We start from the raw sequence: 23,322 nt of genomic DNA on the forward strand, positions 1-23,322 counted from the left end.
ACAGCGCTGTCAGCGCTTAACAGTTGCCTGCTATGTTAACAGCAGCAGCGCAGTTGCTGAAAGTGAAAGTTTGCCGGCAAAAATACTAGTACTTATAATCGCGTGAGTATAAGAGAGCCACAGCTCAAACATATGACACTGAAGGAGACAGAAATAGAGTGAGAGAGATATAGAGCAGTCTATGCCATGTGTTATTAATTGTAATAGACACTGAGAAAAGTCTTTGTGGTGCTTTTATTAAAAGTTTCTTTTGTTGTTGGTTCGCCTGTCCTTCCGAGTGTCTGTCTGTATTTCTGTGTGTTTGTTTGGCCTGCTGAGTAGAAACTTTTCACCCACATTAAAGGTAGAGAATATTTTATGCATGCACTAAGTATAAGCGTGGCAAGTCTTTAAATTTGTTAGGCATACACTCAATATTAAATATATGTTTATTTATATATTTTTTAGTCGAATTCCCAAAATCTTGCAGTGAAGACATACTTTACAGTTATATAAAATTTTGGCCAACAAATGAATATTATAATAAAGTTGTTCGTTCTTGTTCAGTTTATGTAGTTACCATATGATTTTTTAGAAATTTCTAATACTTTTCATATATTTAAACTACTACACTTTTTTTCCCAGTGCACTTGCAATGTGAGACATGCATGCAGTTCGTTATGAGCAGAAAGCGAATACGAAGCGAACAGATGAAAAACACACGAGCATGAACAGTTAGCCAATTTTGCCGAGTGAGCACACGAGGCTGGCGTCTCGTCGGGGCATCAGTTCTGCAGTCGGGGGCGTCGCATGCACCACAACAACATTCGCCGGCAACTGCGGCGCGCAGTATGCAAAACAAAGCTGAAACGTGCAGTTGGCATTGGCAGTCGCAGCAGCGAGCCGGGCCGAGCGCATAAGCGATAAGCGAAACCTCTAGTTTCGCTAAAAGCGAAACAAAAGCAACAGTGCGTAAATCCAACGGTACTCTGACGGCGACAGCGACGACGGCAACGACGACGACTGCGCAACGCTGGCAGAGCTAATTCAAATTAGCAGAACGCAGCGTAAATAAACAAATAACTCTGCAGGCCGTCGGCCGCAGGCAGCAACACAAATAATTCAGACAGTGAAAAATAACAGAGAAATTCGCAAAATTCGTGAAATTCGAGAAATCATAGAAACGTTTGCCAAATATTTTGAGAACCTCAAAACACAACGTGGTGAAAAAAAAGAAAAATAAGTGCGTGCCGTTTGGGAATTTGTGCGAAACGCAGTCGAGGATGTGGACCATGTGCCAAGGCGGCAACTGGCGACGCATAACAATGGTAAGCATTAGATACATTTCTGAGATACATTTGTATCTTTCATATGGTGTGTGTGTGCGTGTGAATATGTTGGCCAAACAATAGAAGAAATACCATTTTCGAAAGGTCCTCTCACGTCCTGTGCTGTGCATGCGAATTTATCAAGATAGCGACAATTTGTACGCATAATCATTTATAACTGTTGAATGCGAGGGTTAAGCACTTCAAAGCCGATGATGGGGCAATAGAGTGTGACAGGAATGCCTGGACGGAGCTTAAAATGCCAAATAGTCGTTAGAAAAAAAAAATAAAACTAAAGTGCTTTAGTTTTAAGAATTTTATATGATGTCTTTAACAAAAATCTTAGTCTGAGTTTTATACTTTAAATATTTTTGTCAAATACCGCGCACTAATTCTACAGAGACTTTAAATCAGCAACAACTTGTAAAGTGATTCTTATTATTTTAAACAAGCGCTTAAAAACAATTTTTAAAAATATATATTAAAATCTTTTTTATAAAATATAAAGCCACACAAACAAATACAATTAATTATTTTAATGAAATCCTTTTTTTTTTTTTATTTAATTAAATTAAAGTCTTCTAAACAAAAATGTTATATTAAATAATAAACAAAGTATATATCTTTTTTTTTAATTTATTAAAAAAAAAATTATAAAGTGCTAGCAATCTTGTCTTCAATATAAAAATATTTACTTTTTTATTTGCAACTTTAGACAAAAAAAATATATATATGTATATGTATATTGTTTTATAAAATTTTAAATCCCCATAAATATTTTTTTTATTATTATTTTATTTATTTATTTATTTTATTTTATTTTTTTTTTGTTATTTAAAAAAATAGTAAAGTAAATAATACAATTTTTACTATGAGAAAGTTTTCAACGTTGTTTTTCTTGTTTGTATAAGAAGAAGAAAAGTTAAAGAGACAAATAACTATAAATAATATATGTTTTCTTATTATTTATAAATATTATCTTAACTCTTTTATAGCAGAAATATATTTGACTGTTTTTTTTTTTTTTTAAATATCCTAAAGTATTTATAAAACTAAATATATATCTGTATCTAATGCGAAAGTCTTGGGTCACTTATAGCTTATTAGCCAAGTCCGAGAAAACTTTGTTAGCCTAATCAGGTTGCAGACGCTTTTATCAAATTATTCAAGGTACAGCTCATTGGGCCGCAGTTGTAAAAAAAGGAGCTGAAGTCATTTACCAAAACGTAGTCCCATTCAGCTAAAAGGTCGTTGCACTCCTTGTTGACGGACAGACAGACAGCGTGACTGACGCGCATTTGGCTGATGATTGTTGGCTGAGCCAAATGTGGCGCAGGAGCTGGAGCAGGAGCAGGAACAGTAGGAGCAGGAGTAGAAACAGCAAAAAGGACAACATGGGCAAACGAAGCATTCAGCAGCTGCTACGCATGTAATTTGTCAGACAGATTTCTTTCAACGTCAAGTCAAAGACACCTCGGCCACTCCCACTCCCACTCGCACGCCCACTCCCATTTCCGACAATCGACACCAGCACACACGAGAGGACATTGCAACCAAACAGTTTCCTTCCATTACGGCTGACTGGCTGCCAGTTGGAAATGCTTTTTGAGCCAGGACATACAGGACAAACAGGGGACCCTAGGAAACGGCAAAGGGAAACAACAAACATTAACATTTCAGTGCAAATGATGTGATAAAAAGAATACAGTTGATGAATATGCATGACTAGCAGTTACCCTATGCTTGAGTGAGATCCACTGCCGACTGAGTTACTCTCGATAGAGTTAAGAAATTATCGCAGTGCTTGGTCTAATGAATATATAAGCAGTATTTAAATGTAGAAGTATATGCATGACTAGCAGATACCCTGTAGCTGCTAGATGTATAGAAAATATATAGAAATTACCTCAAATGTCCTATTTAATAGGCAAAATGTATAAAAACTCCACTCGATATATCGAATATCGAATATATTATATATATTCATGACAGTTTTTCTACTATGTTCTATATACTACAATATATCCTACTGTATATGCAAATATTAGGCGGCACAGAATAAATTAAATATCTGTGTTTTACTCGAATAGAGCTGTGCTTGGAATATTGAATAGATTAACAGTATATATCTATATGCAGACATGCATATGCCTGACTAGCAGTTACTCTATAATGAAATACTGGGCAGCCCAGGGTATAGGACAAACGAAATATTCCAATTTAAAATGCATTTTGAAATAGATAAGCATTATGATTATTGCTGATCCGAAAGATTCCTGCTTTTGCATACATAAATATCTTTTAAGTACTCTATAGCACAGAATGCTGTAGTATGGACTCAACACTTGTATAAAAAACAAAATTGCCTTCATTCCTTTGTGTTTTGTAGCCACCCATTCTATACTATGCAAAGAGTATTACGACAAAAAATAGGCAGCAAAAGCTTCAGGCTTATGGTTTGAGCGCCAGCTGCCAAAATTTCTGTCCTCGAATTTTGCCAGACAAAGTGCATAGCAAATTCGTATAATTTGATGGCAGCGGCGCCAGCGCCAGCTCCAGCTCCAGCTCTAGCTTCTCAGCCAGTCTCCCTCCTCCTGATCTACTGACACTCGACAAACAGTCAACGGAAAAGAACCAAGTGACAGAAATTCCTAACCGAGTCAAACGAATACTGTGGTTAACTTAAGTTGGGGCAACTCAAATGAAAAGCTTTCGCGACAGATTCGCAAATTGGGATGCGGTCTTTTGCTTTGATTTTCATTAGACTAGAGTTGATTTGCTTTTGAAACTATGTATATTAGGCTTTTGAATTAACATAGCTGATTTAATTGGGAAAAAAGAAATATAAAGCTTTTGCTTTCCATGCAATTTGTCTCTGTCATTTATCTCTTTGCTTTGCTCTCGAGCTCAGTTCAAATTTCCACCATTCCATCAGGTACTTAGCCATGATATCTGACAGTCATGCAGGTGTATTGCGTTCAGCACTCATCGCTCGTTCAATGGCTGCAGAGCCACAAACAGTTAATGAGATATCCAAAGCTGCAGCAGCAGCAGAAGCAGCAAACTTTTCAAATTTTTCGTCGTGCAATGCGAAAAGTTTTGCAATTAATTACGATGGGACCTTTAAACCGATCTATATAAACGAGTTGCGCGGGGCGGATGAATGGAACACATTGCATTGCCTCTGTAGATAGTATAAAGCACCCGCATCGGATAGATAAGATAAGCTGCTATCGAGCTGCTGCAATTAGGTGTGCAGCGTAAATGAAAATTGAAAGGCCATCGATGCGATGATAATAAATGTAGCAAAACTCCACTGGAAGGCTGTGATAGAGCTAGACTAAATCATTCCCCATTAGCCAAGAAATTATGCTGATGAATCGATGCTATTCAAATCAAACAAAAGTCCATTAAAGCGCACTTTGTGAGTGCTAAACAACTTTCAATGCCACAAAGCTGCACTAAGGTGTGAAAACAAAGTGAAAACAAAAGCCAAAAAGTGGTAAAAAGAAATTAGATGAGACAACGATGCAGAGATGCAAGTTACAAAATTCTGCATAACAAGTGCGAGAGAGAGAGTGAGGGAGAGGGAGAGAGAATTTGAAACTAGTGTTGGCAAAATGTCAAGAGAAACCTTTGCAAAGCGGATGCTGTAACATCTCTTGCAGTTTTTTCTTTTCTTTTTTTATGCTAAATTATGATGTGAGGAGGTAGCTGCAAAAGTGAGACAAACTTTGGATAAAGTAAGGCAACTTGTGAAGCGAAACAGTATTTATCGATGCTTTAAAGATTTTGCTTATAAGTAAAGTATAGGGAGTATAAGTTTAGCTGCGGGTTTGCCTATGGGAAATTTAATATATATTGTAAACATGTCTATAAAAAAATTAATTAAATATAAAAATGTTATTAATATTTTTCTTAAGGATGCGCCCCATTTTCTGGCTCAGCTCACTAACAGATAGTCCAAATATTATCTGTATGTAATATAATAAAAAGCATTATGATATTATGTCTTCTAGGGATCTGGCAAATTGAAAGCAAACGCATTTAATCCCAATTTTAGAGCTTGAATCACATAACCCAGCAGCTTAAACACTGTTAACCTCCTCTACATACTGATATAATACTTCTTCGTTTGTCTCTGGCAAATGGGAAATAATGCATATTTAAATGAATTACATATGTGTTTCATGAATATTACGGTACTTTATATTACAGTATAATACAGTATAGCATAGTATAATATAGTCGTGAGTTTTATATTAAGTAAAATTCTAAAACTAAAGTAAATGATAAATATACATACTATGCATTTGTGCTAGAAAGTTTTTTATAATTTGGCATATTTTGATAGTTTCACATAATTAAAACTGAGATTAATTGCAAATATGCTTAGCTACCTAGAACAGCAAGGACTAAGACAAAGCTCTCTCTTTATCCCTCTCTCTCTCTATCTGTCTCTCTCTCCCTGTCTCTCTCTCTCTATCTCTCTCTCTCTCTCTATCTGTCTGCCTTAATGTTTAACTTGTGAATGAATTCCCTCGCATTCTATAGCCAAAGTAAATGATATATATGCATACAGAATAGCTCAACTGGAATTTGTGTTTGAGTAATTTTAGCATACTTGAAAACTCTTTGATAGTGTCACATAATTATAACAGAGATTAATTGCAGTTTTGCCTCTGTATGCAGAATAGCAAAGGCCATTAAGCTAATCTCTAAAATATATTATTGTATGAATTCCCAAGTCAGCCATACCTTCTCAAAAAGCTCATTCTCACACACACACATGCACACACTTGTGCAATGATAAATTTGACTACCAAAGTTATTCAACAGAAGAGAGCAAAAAATGGGAATACTTTGGCTATATAAAGACCTCATGTGGTTAATAAGTATGCCAGTGGGTGGACAGCGGGTGGTTGAGGAATGTCAACATATTTTCAAAACAAATTTCTAAGAATTCATCAAGTCATGGCAGAGCACAATGCACATTGTGCAGCTCTGGCTCTGCTGGCAACACCTTATGCAACGTGGTTGGTGCTTTGCATCCCGAAAAACTTGCCACAACTTTTTCATCAAGTTGTCGTCAGCCATTTGCTGATGCAGTAGCAGCAGCAGCAGCAGCACAAGCAGATTGCAACTATATACCGTTACGCTGGGAGTCCCAGCTTGCGTAGCTATGATTAATGCTCAAATTAAACAACGCCTGGCTGACGTTAATGACGACAAAAGAGAAAAGCAGCAACGACAACAATAGCAAAAAAAATAATAAAAATAAAAAAATAAAACATAAGCAAAAGAAAAAAAAACGTATATAAAAAGCTGAAAAAAAAAAAACAAAATTACCATAAAGAACAAAGGGTTACACGATAATGAATGCCCCACAGTCAGCTGGCTGGCTCTGCGGGATATAGCAATATCTAAAAGTTGATAACATTATCGTGCAGTAAATTAGTTTAACTATTTCTTACACTGATTGCAATGCCGCACAGAAATTAGCTAGCCAATCAATCACAACGACATTCCGATCCACATTGACTAAATACTCCATTAGTTATGTTCGAGCAGATATTGGTGAGTTGATGTGTGAGTCATGCGATCCATTTCGCTGAGCTTCCGAATCGATTTCGCAATTCAATTAGCCACGGCCCGATGACGAAATGAATAATTGTCCATGGCATGGAAATGGAGGCGACAGCCGGCAGTCAGAAGACCCCCCGTCTATGTCAACTCGGGCACTATTGATTGGACTTTTTGTGTGTGTGTGTGTGTGGCTGAAGAGATTCGAAGTGGGGGAGAAGGACTGAGACTAAAAATAATATCAATTAATTAATATCATGATTTAGTGTTAATTGAACGTCAATGCATTATCGATTCAAACATAAACAAAAATATATACATATGTAGAAGTATATATACTATACAGAGCTATCCATATCTCAACTGGTAGCTCTTGGTGGCCCACTTCTCGGCCCACTCTCCGTTGCTACTGCTCTAGAGTAATCAATTTAAATTAAATGTACATCACATTTTCATTGTTTCTGCTTAAATGGACTCATAAAATAAGAGCAGATGAACGGATGGCAGGCGCATTGTCTAGGTTGGTCATGGCTACGTACGACCATTAAAAATACTTCAATAAGCAAACGTGAGTGAAAACAAATATCAGCAATAACAACAACAACAAACATCAGTGAGCAATTTGGATAAACAACAACAAAGTGGGGGGAAACAGTTCACAGAAAATTCGACTATAAAATATCCTGACAAAGAGAAGCTGTTAGTTTATGACGTGAGCTCTTTGAGATTTAGCATATTCATTATAAGTTAAATTAATAGGAAATCACTTTGTTCTGTTCGGAAGCCTAAAAGTAATGAAATGCACAAGACTTGAAGACTTTAAATAATAATCACAGTTTATTGGGATTTCTATTTCTCAAAAACAGAACAGATACATAATTTGTTGAAATTTTTTGTTTTTTGTAGAAATAATTTTGAGCTATTGGTAAATTTGACAGCTTTTAGAAATAGACGAAAAAGTAATCCATATTCAAATTTTTGATTAGTTTGCAATTCATAGATTTTTTAATTATGAAAAGAAATAAAAAAATCCTTAAAAAAAGACGAATAATAGAAATTTTGGAATTATATTCGTAATTTTTCCAGAATTATATATATTTGTTTAAATTATTTATTATGAGTTTTCGAAATATGATAGCACTTAGAAATAGATGCCATAGAAAATAAATAATAAATTGATTCATTTTCATAGACAACGTATATATATATATATTTTATTTTTAATTTTTGGCTTTAAAATATATATATATATGTATATATATATATTTTTTTTTTTACATATGTTTTATGGAAGGCAAATTTATTTAACAAAATGTATATATAAATATTATTATGTTGTATTATATTATAATATTATATTATAATAATTAATTATGAAAACGTTTTCTGAGCTAATATTTATAATGTTTAATATTATTTTATCATAGTATTATTATTATTATATATTCCTCTTTTCAATATTTTAGTAGCTGCAGTTTTCAATGATCCCAATAAAAGTTTCCATAGTATCAATATTAATATACATATACATATAAACATTTTCCACTGCCTCTTCAGCTTGCATTCCACACTCAATATACCCCGTGCAGTGCTGTTGTTTACTGAGTATATTAACTTGACCGACTATCACAATTAAATGAATAAATAAAATTGATGGCTGACTAAGTGCAGGAAACTGTGTGCCATTGAGCAATAACAACTTGCCGGGAGCAACCAAAATAACAAGACCAACAACAACAACAACAACAACAGCAACAAATACCAACAAAAATAACAACATCAACAAACAAAAACAACAACACGTGCTATGCATTTGCTGCAATAATTATTAATTGGCCATTCATGTTGCTAATTGCATTTCTTGCCAAGCGTCAAACGACTTTCCGCTGGACGATTTGCTTTGACTAACGCTTGATTTGATTTCAATTTATTTATTTTTATATTTCACTTTGCCTGCTGCTGAGTCAGCTGTAAATATCAACGCAGACACACAAAGGCAAACTGATGAGCCACATAGACCTGTCGACAGACAGACAGACAGACTAATAGGCTGACTAACAGGCAGACAGACAGAAAAGAGCAGAGGCTCCGGCAAACATAAAAGGCCGAGTCGAGCCATTTTCTCTCTTCCTATTTATTCCAGCTCGGTAATTATACTTCGAATATTATTTGTACACAGGTAAATGTCATAACTTTGATTGACTAAGCAAAGTTCTGGGAAATCGAAATCACAAAATATAGAAAAATCTCTTTGATACGATAAGAATAAATAAAATCAGTGTCACGTGGCGTATGAGTGATTTTTGTCGCATTAAATTATGTTTGCCCCATAAACAGCTCAATAAATTTGATTGCCATTTTAAATTAGTTCACAGTCGACTGGCTACTACTGTACACAAAATTTGCAACTATAATGAAAAAGTTCACAAATTATGCAAAAAAAAAAAAAAAAAAAAATGTTAATTGAATTGTTTGAAAATGCTTTAAACATAGTTTGCGACAATATTAATAAAGTTGTGCGAAACAATTATAGCACGCAAAATTTTACGTTGTTCGTGTAACAAAAAACTGTGTAAGCTAAGCTGTTGGAAAAAACATGTGAATAGAACAACAGCGGAAGAACTGCTGTGGGGAGTGCTCGACTAGAAGATACCCGGAGGTATTAGGAGGATTAGCTGTGTTATTTAATATGAGAAAATTAGGAAATTTATATTAAAATGCTTATAGACCATTGATTGCCTAGATATGCTTAATAAATTCTTTCCAACATCGATAAGTTCTTGGGTAAATTATAGCGAAAGTTGAATATATTTATATGAACAGATGTTAATTTCTTCAACTGTATTGCCAATGTTTTTTCATAAAGTTCTGCTACGTATATTTTATAATCGATATTTATCGATTTACTAAAAATGAGTATTGCTATCGGCATTCTCATATTTCTTCTGAAGTCTTCATTCAGCTAGAAAATTCCTTCATCTGCCTATTTAAATCGCTTTCCACAGAAATCATATACCCGCTTTTGCACAGAACATTCAACGAATTTAAAGCCCTTTACCACTAAAACCCTTCAACAAAGTCAAACTGTGAGCCAACAGCTAAAATAAAATGTCGAATTTCAACAGCATCCAATTAAAATGTCGCTGTTGCTTTGTCGGCACCATAGAAACCAAAATAGTCGCCTGACAAAGGCTTCATTCATTGCTGCAACAATGGCAACACTGACTGTGGGCGGCAAGCCGAGTGCCACGCCCATCAGTTGCTAAACTAAGGCCAGTTGAACACATATGGATTCAATGGGCATGCTTCAATTATGTGGACCAAAAAAATTGCTGTTGAAAATTTCACGAAGCGACAACTATTGGAGCATGTCCAACAGATGGGCGGCTATTAGGCCGTGGGGCGTGGCAATATATTGGTGCTAATTTATGTAAATTGCGTTATCCGCGGTCTCCGAATAGGTAATGCGCGAACACGAGCACACACAGTGAAGCATGCGTAAAACGGACTGCGGTTGCTGCATTCGGCAAGCGACGAAATTATAAATTTAACGAAATAAATTACAATATTAAAGAAAATCTAGTGTGATTTATATTAGCGTAAAATTGTAATTGATAAATTAGGTAACGGACTTCATTTATAGGAGAATGTGCAATATGTAATGCAGTCATGATGAAAAAAAAAAAATGCCTATAAAAATTACATTTAAAATAAATAGTTTTGCGAAAAAGAAAAAAAAATTAAATGTGAAATAAAATTCAAGTTATTATAAAACTTAAAATTTGAAAATAATAATAATAATAAATTAATAAATAAAAATATAATCATTTTATCATTTATATTAATCGCAATTTAAAAAATATATATATATTTATATACTTACAAAATAAGTTTATTATAAAAAATATAAATAATATAAGTTTATTATAAAAATATATATATAAATATAAATAAAAAAAATATTATTCGATATGAAGTCATATTAATAATACAAAATTATCAAATTTATTATTAATGCGAAGAATAAATAAAATCATTCAATTTTGGATGAAAATATAATACAACAATTAAATGCTCTTTGTAATGAAATTAATATAAACTCATATTAAACAATATTTTTTTATAGAAATTGAAAGAGGCACCATTTCATTTATAGTAGAAAGAAATAATAATAATAATAATGAATATATATACATATATATATAAATATCAGTTTTTCAGTGAAAATTGGAAATAAAATAGAATTAATTTCCAAAATTCATATTAGCAATAAAAAATTCTTCCTTTTGCTTAACTGAAATATTATTAATTAATTGTTAATTAAATCAATTGTCAGCGCTTATCGAAAACTTAATGCAGCAAGTAAGCCGCTTCTACAGCACCTTGCAGTTAACTTGGCTAAGTGGAGACAAATTTTCGTCTCGGCTCTAATTTACGATGGCAATCTGTTTGCTTCCCGGCAGGAGCAGTACCGTTAATGTTCCACTGATATATCACCTGGATCACTTAGAGATAGAGAGCAGAAAATGTCCATGGAACAATACAGATAGCTAGGACATAGGATTTAGGTCTGCAGTTGAGGCCATTTAGCCACAAACCACGCCAAAGGCCAGCTACGGCCCAATTTTGTGTTCCATTTCGTTAAGCCAAACAAAAGGTGCAAATGTTTGAATGTGTATGTGTGTGTGTGACTGTGTGTGTGAGTATTTGCAAATGCGTCTGTTAAAAGCTGAAAGCCAGTGCCTATGATATATGCGTGTGGGTGAGCGGGGGCGGCTGGCTGGCTGGGGATGCCAAGGTGTGGCTGAGTGAGAGTGAGCTCCATAAATAAAATGAGCAGTCCGGCTGGGTAATGGTAAAAGCCGCAGGACTCTCACAACTAGGACTTAGACTGCAGTTGGCTAGCGATGTGTGAACAGACACCCACACACACACACACACACACACATACCCATCTATGCCTGCACACCCATGCATAACTGAGCCGTCTGAAAGGGCCGTAACTGACATTGTGCTCTGCTCTGCCATTACGCATTGGAATAAAGTCAGACATTTCGATTATTGTGATCTCTGTTGAGCAACAAAAGGTTTCAACCGCAACCAAACAAGTCTGCGCCTTGTTTAAAACTGTTTGACCCAACGGGCGGATAGCTGATGTTTAGTTAGTGCTGAAAGCTGAAGCTCTACACTTTTGTGAAAATATGGGAGAAACCTTTAAATGGGAAATGTGAACCTTCAAATGTGAAGAGCAAAGCTAGATATATCAATAAATGTCAGAGCAAATCTGAATACTAGTGTATTGGGCTATTTGAACTCACTGATTGACTGACTGCAGCGTTAGCTTAACAAATAACCAAACTTTATGTGAAACTGCCCAACTGCAAATTTTCCAATATTGATGTGAATAATATAGCGGCAGAATACTGAAAGCCTTTGCTTGAGCGAGACAATGCAATTATTTATTTTAAAAGCAAGCTGTGATCATCTAAGAATATTTGACTAAATTTCGCTTCTGATCTGTTCATGAAACTTTTCTCTTGAATTCATTTGAACGTCCTCCAGGTGAGATGAGAGACCGATGGCTTCTGTTGCTGTTCGTTGTCTGATCTGTTCCTAAAACTCTTCTCTTGCATTCACAAATCAATTATATTATATGAGCTGAAGAGATAAAAGACCGATGTCTTCTGCTTCTATTTCTGAAGTGGATTATCAGAGGCGTGAGTGGCTTTTAAAGTAGATGGGCAAAAGGTTCGGCTTGTGATTCGCCATGAACAGGACTCACGAACTCAGGCTCTTATGTTTGTGCGTGAATTTACATAGTTAATATTCGGCGTCTGCCGTTGATATAACTCATTCCAATGCGACTGAAGCTATGTTGCTCCATGGCTTCGTTTAAGCTGGCTCTTGCTCTAGCCGTGCGTGTTTAGATGTTGATAAGCATAAACTCATATATTAGATGCACACTTAAGCTCGTTAAGATACAAACACACACAATGCCCTTTGCAAATATATAATAAAATATATAAATTTCACTACTTTACATTATTCTTATATGTTATATACATTATTGTGGATTTTTTTTTTTTGTTCTTGTTTTTTTTTTATTTTCTTTGTAACTCTTTGAATGCACATAACTTGCCTTAATTCATTTTTTAAGAATAAAGTAATAAACAAAATAACAAAAATTAGGATTTGCTTCAATGATTTATTTTTTTTACAATTTAAATGCTATAAACATTCATTCATATACCCTAACTTTTGAGTAACTGAATTCTAAGTAGACTAGAGTATTATATACTCTAAACCAGATTATGCGTAAAACTTGTTGCAATGCATGTTTTGTCGGCAAAGCATACCCTAACCAAAGGTGTTTCAAAGATTAAGTGCGGTTAACATTTGGCAAACAAAGGAAATACAGAACGAGACAGAAATAGAGTGAGACACACAGAGGGAGAGAGAGGGAGAGAGGTTGAGTAGCGCCAGTGGCTTTTGTTTATGTTGCACTTTACACTAGGCAGGCAGCCCGCACATTCCATAAACATGGCCCACACCAACTGCAGTTGTTCTGTTGACTGGGTGTTCTCTGCATATGTGTGTGTGTGTGTGCGTGTGTGTGGGGTTGGAGCTGAGCGGGGTCTGCATGCAAATGCGCTGGCCAAATTTACACACTCTTAGTGTATGTGTGTTGTTGCTGTTGTTTATGTATGAATTGTTGTTGTTGTTGTTGTTGTGTATCCAAAAATTATACGCCCCACATGCGGCCCCAACGACAGCCGGCAGCCAAACATTTGCCAAGCTGTTGACTGCCCAACTGCTGCCTGCCTCTGCCGCACACAATCCAACTGAAATGTGTGACTCCTCCTGCGCCGCCTCATCCCTCATCCATGCGCTGCACACTAAACTCTAATTTTATGGCATTATTCGCACGCGTGCAGCAACTTGCAGCCTTTTAGTATGTGCCAATGGAGTTGCCCCGCACTCGCTCAGTTCTCTCGTTTAAGCTTCGGCTTTTGCGGTGGGGCGTGGCCTGTCGGTAATGACGAACTTTTGTGCAAACTTTTAATTAATTAAGTGCTCCACACTCTTACCGCTTGCAGTTGCTTTGCTGTGCTCCATAAATCAAATCAATCAAATGTGCGCTTAGCGAGCTTCCAACTGTATTTCGAGTGCCGTCTCTCTTGCTCCATTTCTTCTTCCTATTCTACTTTCTCTCTCTCTACATTTCTTTTCCAATTAGAGCGTCACTCATTCACAGTCTCGCTGTCATTAACAGAATTTCTATCTCATTGACAGCGCATCTATGAATCTGATTCTCTCAATCTCTCTTCGTCTGTAAGTCTGCCTTACTCTTATTAGTAGAATATATACATTATTAATATATTACATTATAATATATATTAAATGTTATTGTTTTATATTATATATTATATATATATATTATATATTATATATTATATATTATATATTATATATTATATATTATATATTATATATTATATATAATATATTATATATTATATATTATATATAATATATATATATTATAAATTATATATTATATCTGTATCATTTCTCTCTTCAGGCTCTCTTTGCCCCTATATCTCCCTCTCTTTCTCCCCGGTATTTTCTGTCTCGGTATTTATCTCTCTCTCTCTCTCTCTCTCTCGTACCGTTTGTCTGATTTTTGTCTATTTATATTATATTCATATTTTCTTTTTGACCCTTTTTCCCACTCTTCCTAATTATCTCCCTCTCTCTCTCTCTGTCTTTCTCTATATCTATCTAGCTATCACTCATACTCTCTGTCTCACTCACTGTCTCCCTCTCTTTCTCTTTTTCCCTCTCCCTATCTTCCTGTACTATTTCTTTACATCACAATCTGTCTCTCTACATTTCTTTACATATTCAGCATATTTTCAGTCAGCTCTGGTACCGTCAGCTTTGGCTTTAACAATATAATAATGTCACATGGTCTGTATATATAGTATATATAAGCTAGATATAAATCCTACACTGCATACATCATTAACTATTCAACTTATATAAACCGTAGTGACAAAGCAAATTCCCCCTGCTTGAGTTTTTTCCTTTTTTTTTTTTTTTTTTTTTTTTTTCCAGTATGTGAACTTTGCGCCCTTCAATGAAATTCACTAAAACTCAATGCTTGCGCTGAAAAATCTCTAGCGACAAGCTCTGAATGGAATACCATTCAGTCGTAGTCTTTGCTGTGGCTTATGCGATAGTTTTTACGCTTTAACAGCTCGACGCAGCTTTGATGCATATCCCCCAGGCTAAACTGCTGCTTTATAGCCCTTTGCCACATCATCATCAGCAGCAGCAGCGGCAGCAGTGGCATCAACCATGTCCAGACACATGCTGCACCGCATCCGACTAGAAGATGGGCACCGAGTGCTCGGTCTCTCATAAACTGCATAAATTTTTAATAAGCGCCACACTCAAAATGCGTCCAAGGGACATTCTCAACAACACTACAACAACAATAAGCAGAACAAACTTGACAGCTATGAGGGGAGCCGACTTTCTCTGAGTCAGCATCGAAAACTGGGCACTTGCAGCTGACTCTTAGCCCTCTCAGTTCGCTTGGCCAACGTCTGCCTCAGAGTGGCTGCAATGATTGCAGCACATGTTCTCCTATTTGCCTGTCAAACGGCAGCCAATGGACAGAGCTCTGTGAATAAGCTGTGACTGCAGCCACACCCAGCCGCAACTGCTGCTGCAATTTGTGACCGAATTGCGGTTGCAGTTACCAGCAACAATTGTTGCAATAGCAATAGCAGCAGCAGCAGCAGCAGCAGCAGTTGCCTGCAATTTGCCATTTGATAGCACAATAAAAGCAAAAACAAAAAACTATTCAACAGACAGAAGTTACGAATACGATATCAGAACAAAGCGTCGACAGGTGTTAAACTAAAGCCGTTAAAACCCTTCAGCCGAATGTCAAAGCAGTTAGCACTGCAATAAAATGCGGGCAAAGGGGGCGAAAGGTCACCCACTACCCCATTTGCAGAATATTTTATGATTTATGCAAAACTAAATGCATTTAACATTTGATTGGCAGAAAAAATAAATATTTAGTATTTTTTAGTAATATCAATTTCCCTTTTATAGAGCGAATAGAATCGTTTGAAGTAATTTTTATACTAAAATATAGTCTATGTTTAGAATAATGAAAACTAGCAGTTTAATAATTAATCTGAAATGACGTCAGACTAACCATTTAACAAAAAAAAAATTTCTTTACCACTAGCAATTTCTTATGATCTTATATTCTTTATATAAATATATAATTATACGCATGTTTAATTAGATTTGTTTAAAAACTGAAATCATTGGATGTATTAACTTATAACTAATAACTAACTTATAACTAACTTATAAGAGATGTTAGCAATAGGACAATTTATCTGAAAAGTATAATTAATAATTTATTTTAGTATTTACCATTAACAAGTTTAGACAACTCCCATATTTTATATATAATTATTATTATATTATTTCTATATTATTCTTAAATTAAAGTAAATATTAATGTAACATTTAATAGTATTCAAAACAAATTAATATATGGACATAACAAAAAATTTTAACATTAATAATGAAAATTTAAAAATATTTAAAAATTTATGTATTCAATAATAGTTTAAAATCAAATAATAAATAATAACAAAAAATTGAAATAATAATACAGATTGTAGATGTATTAAAGGAAATCCATAAAAATGATCATTTTCAAACACTTTCGAAAATCTATTTTTTATTATTAATTTTTGTATGTTTTTTACCTTATTATTTTCGACATTTTTTTTAATTGTGCGAAGTACGGGACATGAACCTATATATCATACACATACTTAGGCATCCTGATTTTAAATTGCTCAACTTAAATAAATATCTTAAACCGCAACTATGATATTCTTTGCCTTGACAACGCGTCAACTTTCCGCTGTTCGCATGCTCATTTCACGCACCTGACGCTGAACTTTCCGTTAATTGATGGCACAACCAAATCCTGTCCGATATCAACCACAATTCCCCCCACAGCCGCCGCCTCCCGCCACTCAATGAGCGCCATCGTCAATTGCAAGCGATTTATTACTCGTGAGTCGCGTTCCAGTTGCATGAACTGTGGACGACAACGAAATTTAAAACGCTTTTGACAAACCGAATACCCAGGCAATTTGTGGGTCGACTTCAATCAGCTTCAATCCGACTGTGAAAAGCAATTTCTGCCAGGTTTTTGCAGAGCTGACTTAAAATTTAAAGTGAGCTTAACGTGTGCGACAGTTGAGAGGTTTTTCCTTCTGTTTAAGCGAATGAAGTACCGAACTTATTGTTATTTCTGAAGCTATAGTTGTTTGGGTCAAATATGTTGTGATATATATTTATTTATATATATTTATATTTACATATATGTCAAAATTTGACTTTTTTTTTAGGGTTTTAAAAAATAAAGTGCAACGCTTGAATTTAAAAATTTGACAATCCGATTACTGTTGATCTATGTTATAGAAATTTAAATAGTTATAGAAACGTTTCTTGAGGCGTGAAAAATCGAAAAGGCTATATCCCCACTTAAAGTTGAGAACCTTGAGTTTGTAATTATAATCATCAACAGTGATCCAGATCGACCCAAAAATAGTGTAGCATACTTATTGGGGCTTAGCAAATACCCTAAATATTTTTAAAAAATTTTCAATATATTTTGCAGAAGCTGTGAAACTGTTGTTAAAATTGCACATTGTATGAAATGAGTAAATGAGGACAAAGAAAAAGTATCCCCCTGTAAGGGAATAAAATAAATTAATATTAGGCAGAGAAAAATAAGTTGTATGTTAAATGCTACATCACAGGCCTAATAACTGTTTAAAGTTAAAAGAAAAATTATCTATAGTAAATCATTTAGCTGTAGCAACTTAAAAAGAAAAAATAATAATAAAAACTTGTTTTCCACAACTTCCGAAAAATGGCCTTGAGCTAACTGCTCAATATTTGTAAGTGAGTTCACAGCCATTTCAGACCCGAAACATTGAACAACATATAACAATTTGTCTGTACATGTGCATATTTCAAATTATTTTCCAACAAAAGCCACAGTCTCTGGCATTATCAACTACCTGCTACATTGCAGCAATTTCCATTGCAATGTTTCGTCTCTGTACAGTTTTTGTTTAATTTTCCCATTTCAAAGTGCAGTTTCGTATTGCAGTGCTCGAGGCGCGTTGCATGGAAATCGAAATGTTTGGGTTTGGGTAAAGCTTTGTGAGCTTGGCTTGTTTATCCAACACTTGAAAATGTGTGGTAATTTATGGCAGATGCATTAACCTGCCAATAGCAGAGGGCCATTTTCATTTGGGCCAGCAAAATGTGGAGCCAGCCGGGGCCAACTACAATATTTGCGTAGTGTGAAATATGCCACAAATTAATTTGCCTAGCTAAACACAAGCCTAAGCCAATATGTTTATAGTCAAATTTGGGGCCTGGCAAAAGCTAAGCAAAGTATCGATACCAAAGGTCAATTGGAATGGCCAACAGCACAGGCTGTTTATCTTAACACCTGCACCACACACACCTGCACTTATTGGATTGTTGAGTGAGAATATATTTGCTGCTCTCTCGAGTTGAAATATGCTTAATTTGAATTCAATTGAAATGTTAATGCCAATTTGCAAATCCCATTTCCTATTGATTGTGCAAAATGAATTTTATGTTTGCGCAAAGTTAATTGCGCGCATTAGCCATGAATTTCACGGACTTGGCCAAAGTTAGGAGCGCGAAATTCGGCCAAAAAGTCGGACTAGAAAGTTTCGCAAAAAAAAAAAAAATTGTAGCTCAATGATACACGCAAAAGTTGCTGAGCTCAATCAATAAATTGCTAACTACTTTTTGCTCTAGTTATTCCTGGAAGTGGTTTAATTGAAGTTTACAGAAGTTTATAAATGAATGCATCAAGGATTCGCTATCACTGGGAAACCATAGCTACAATTAATTAACTGGCCAATCTGAAATAACTTTTGAGTACCCTGAGCCCACTGAAAATGAAAAATCCGGGCATAATGGGTTTGTGAATATGTATGCAACAGGCATAGTTCATTGAGTCTTATAAAAAAAAGCAGAAGGAAGCGTGTAGGCACTGAAGTAGAAATATTCTTGAACAGCACTACATTCGTCCATCTGTTCATCCATCTCACCGTCCGTGCGTACATATGAACGTATCAAAATCTGAACCTATAAGAGCAAGAGACTTACAATTTTAAAAAATAATAATAAAATAATAATAAATAAAAAAATATAAATATATTATATAAACATATAAATATATAAGTTTCAATAGAATATATTAAATATATAAATACTTAAAAATAAATATATATATAAAATAAATGTAAAAAATTAGTAATCAATAGCTATACCTGTTTAGTGTTATAGATTATCATACTTCCTGAATTTGATACCTGTATTAAATTACATAGGTATGCTCCTACGTGTATGAAGCTAGAGGCTCCTAATTTTGCATTTAGCTATTTGTGTATTTTATACAATTTTGATTTGCATTTTATTTTGGCTAACAATAAAATTTTTCACAATTTTCCTAAAATTGAAGTTCATTTGCGAAAATTGGCAATATGTGAAAAGATTGAGGATGTAACAAAATTGACGTTTATATAATAATATAAGAAGACATCATGCTAAAAATTGCAATGAAATCGCAACACTAATACGCAAGTTATTTAACTAAAGTATCACAATTGCAATAGATCATAGATCGGAAAAAGTTTCCTTTCAGCTTAAAATATTAAAGGTTTACAGTCTTAATGAAAATTTAGTTTAGTTTAGAGTATTTGTTAGTCTGCATTCTAACTTTTTAATCCCTAGCTCAATCAATTTGTAACAAGCACAAAAGCTTTTCCAATAGAAAATATCTAACTGGCAATTTGCATATTTATTTTGCAGGCAACAGACAACAACATGTTTGCAACTTGGCAAATGAGAAAACAACAATAAGGCTTAAAACTAAAATACAAACTAAATATATACGTAACATATATATTGATATATGTAGAGAGCTTATAGCAACAACCATGTGGCTATTGTTCGTGTGGCTTCAACTGGTCTGTGGCAGTCCGACGACCGAGTCAGAGCAGCCGGACTGGCTGCTGGCTGGAGGAAACACAAGCAGGGGGCCCTACGACTATCCGAATGATACGCTCTATAGCCCCCAGCCGGAGGGATATTTGCCAGCGACGGGCAGCTCGATGCACAGCACGGATCTGCCGACGTATCAGCACTGCATGGCGACGCGTAACTCCTTCGCGGATCTGCTGACTGTGGTGCTGTACGGGCTCGTCTGCATTGTGGGCCTGTTTGGCAACACGCTGGTCATCTATGTGGTGCTGCGCTTCTCCAAGATGCAGACGGTGACCAACATCTACATACTCAATCTGGCCATAGCGGACGAGTGCTTTCTGATTGGCATTCCCTTTCTGCTCTACACGATGCGCATTTGCAGCTGGCGCTTCGGGGAGCTGATGTGCAAGGCGTATATGGTGAGCACGTCGATCACGTCGTTCACCTCCTCCATCTTTCTGCTGATCATGTCGGCGGATCGCTATATAGCCGTCTGTCATCCCATATCGTCGCCGCGCTATCGCACTCTGCACATCGCGAAGCTGGTCTCGGCGCTGGCCTGGAGCACCTCGGCGGTGCTGATGCTGCCCGTGATGCTCTATGCCAGCACCGTCGAGCAGGAGGATGGCATCAATTACTCGTGCAACATCATGTGGCCAGACGCGTACAAGAAGCACTCCGGCACCACCTTCATACTGTACACCTTCTTTCTGGGCTTCGCCACGCCCCTGTGCTTCATACTCAGCTTCTACTATTTGGTCATACGCAAGCTGCGCTCGGTGGGTCCCAAGCACACGACCAAGTCCAAGGAGAAGCGTCGCGCCCATCGCAAGGTAACTCGCCTAGTGCTGACCGTCATCACCGTTTACATCTCCTGCTGGCTGCCGCATTGGATGTCGCAGCTGGCGCTGATCAACTCGAATCCGGCACAGCGTGATCTGTCACGGCTGGAGATACTCATCTTCCTGCTGCTGGGCGCGTTGGTCTACTCCAACTCGGCAGTGAATCCCATTTTGTACGCCTTCCTCAGCGAGAACTTTCGCAAGAGCTTCTTCAAGGCCTTCACCTGCATGAACAAGCAGGACATCAATGCCCAGCTCCAGCTGGAGCCGAGCGTCTTCACCAAGCAGGGCAGCCGACGACGCGGCGGCTCCAAACGTCTGCTGAACACCACCCAGCAGCAGCAGCAGCAGCAACAGCAGCCGCCGCTGCTCTCTCTGCACATGGGCAACAACAACTCCTCGACCACCACCTCCTCGACAACCACAGCCGAGAAGACGGGCTCCACCAATGCGCCCAAGTCGTGCAGCTCCAATGGCAAGCTGACCGTGCCCGCGCCAGATGCAGAGAGAGAGAATCTGATCATTTGCCTCAGCGATCAGCAGGAGGCGTTCTGCACGACAACACGACGCGGCTCCAGCCTGATTCAGCAAACTGATCTATGAAACTAGTCGCTAAACTTACTTAGAATATCCCTTAAGTGTATAGAAATTATGTATGATCTGAGCACTAACATATACGTATTCAGTTTTTCTACTCTATCTCTATCTATCTAGCAGTATTAATAGAGACTCCCAGTGAGAAGCCAAGCATCACCCTCGTGTTTTCTTAAAATATAAATAAGTATATTCAGTATGACGAATTTTCAGCTTAAACTTAAGTTTAGTTTTAAGTTTTAAGGTATTTTTGAAAGGTGCATTTGCCGTTTAAATCTACTAGACCTAAGACTTACTCCAACTGTGTAAATGTGCTTTTAAGTGTAACGAGAAAAGGAATAAAATTATTAAAAATCAAAAATAAGAAAACTCTAAGAGGTACCCTAAACCCAGAACTAGCTGGATTTTTACATAGACGAATTTATTTATGTATTTTTTATTCAACTGTTCTTGCTTTACTACTTTTCATTATTATTTTCTAGTGTGCGGGCCGAGTTGATCTACGCTCTTGACACGGACATCGTTTAAGGAGCAATACGTTTGATGCTCGGATTAGTAAGTATGCTAAAATCAATACAAATGGTCTTCCCATTCACATACACATGCACAACAGAGCCTTCGCATACCAATACAAACCTTTACCTGTTTTTATAAAACTGATCCAAACAGTCGAGGGGAAAACGAATAACCATTTTCAGAGTGTCAGTAAAAGAAAAGATTTATTTTTAGACATAATGAAACGCTCAACTGTTATTTGTGAGCTATGAAAATATGGTAACTACATTTTAATTAGCCGATAAATCGATTACATCCAAACTGGAATAGATATCAATTTCTCTAATTAAACTCGATCTGTGCATGCTTCATATAGGAACATTCAATATAATTTAAAATCTCTAACACTTATCCTTTCAGAGATCGACGCGTTCATATATCCCATAATATAAAATATATAGCATATAATTCGTGGCTTTTGCCAACCCTCGTTCTGCCTGTTAAATACATTTCCCAAAACCTTTTTGCCCTGATTTTACATTTTCAATGAGCTCAGCGTATGAACCAAATCAAAACTGATTAGAATGAAGAGGAGGACGAAAATTAACAACGTAATCCCATCAGCAGAATAATCAAATGTTTCAGCTTTAGCTGGCGGAACGTGGCCATTGGGGCACACACGTCGTATACGCAACCGAAATGCAGCATAAACGCAAAGTGCAGCTGTCTATGTGTGTGTGCATGAGTGTGCGTGTGTGTTGTCAATTCGACTGCATTGGTCACGTTTTATATTTCACGGCATTTTACAAATTTGCCGCTGGTCGTTCATTCGCATTGCAGTGGCACCCATTCGATTTCGGGCTGTTGACTTTTGGGCAACACACGTTTCAGATTGTTTGTCCGCTGCTCATCGACTGGCTTTATGAGGCTGACGTGGGGGCAGAAGAAGCGGCGGGTCTTTATAGAGTACATCTCATTGTCTGGCAAATCGATTAGCCATCACTTATCAGCCACGCCCCACCGTAACCTGGACTCGCCTTGCGGTCAATCAGCTCAGCGTCAAGCCGTCCGCAATGTCAATCAGAGGCTTTATTTAATTACACTGCAATGCACCGCAACTAAATCGGAATATGTGAACCGAAAATCAGGCAATGTGGAATTCAATTAAACGCAAATTAAACGAAATTATGCAGAGACTTGGCTCTGTAAAGTAATCAAGTAATTGAAATCAGACTGTGACCACAATGCGAGGAGTGCGGCACTAACTGAGTAACGTTTCGAGTGTGAGCAAGAGAAGTATGCTTAAAGTTAATTTATATCAATGCAGTTGACCCAGAAGTCTTTGTAGACAAATA

The 23,322-nt window shown here is 36.3% G+C and overlaps 1 protein-coding gene across 2 annotated transcripts; it reads left to right on the plus strand.

Moving 5' to 3' along the window:
- The first annotated feature begins 662 nt into the window (after positions 1 to 662).
- LOC6582938 (somatostatin receptor type 5) lies at positions 663 to 21,829 on the plus strand. 2 transcript variants are annotated; one of them, XM_002008584.4, is made up of 2 exons: positions 663 to 1,307; positions 19,863 to 21,829. In XM_002008584.4, exon 2 carries the CDS (start codon positions 19,991 to 19,993, stop codon positions 21,479 to 21,481), a length of 1,491 nt encoding a protein of 496 aa, XP_002008620.1. In that variant the 5' UTR covers positions 663 to 1,307; positions 19,863 to 19,990; the 3' UTR covers positions 21,482 to 21,829. The 2 variants fall into 2 exon arrangements, with proteins under 2 accessions (XP_002008620.1, XP_032587387.1); XM_032731496.2 differs by lacking the exon at positions 663 to 1,307 and adding an exon at positions 14,800 to 14,861.
- The last annotated feature ends 1,493 nt before the right edge of the window (positions 21,830 to 23,322 follow it).

This window comes from Drosophila mojavensis, unplaced genomic scaffold (genome assembly GCF_018153725.1).
Source record: "Drosophila mojavensis isolate 15081-1352.22 unplaced genomic scaffold, ASM1815372v1 contig_74, whole genome shotgun sequence".
Taxonomy (NCBI): domain Eukaryota; kingdom Metazoa; phylum Arthropoda; class Insecta; order Diptera; family Drosophilidae; genus Drosophila; species Drosophila mojavensis.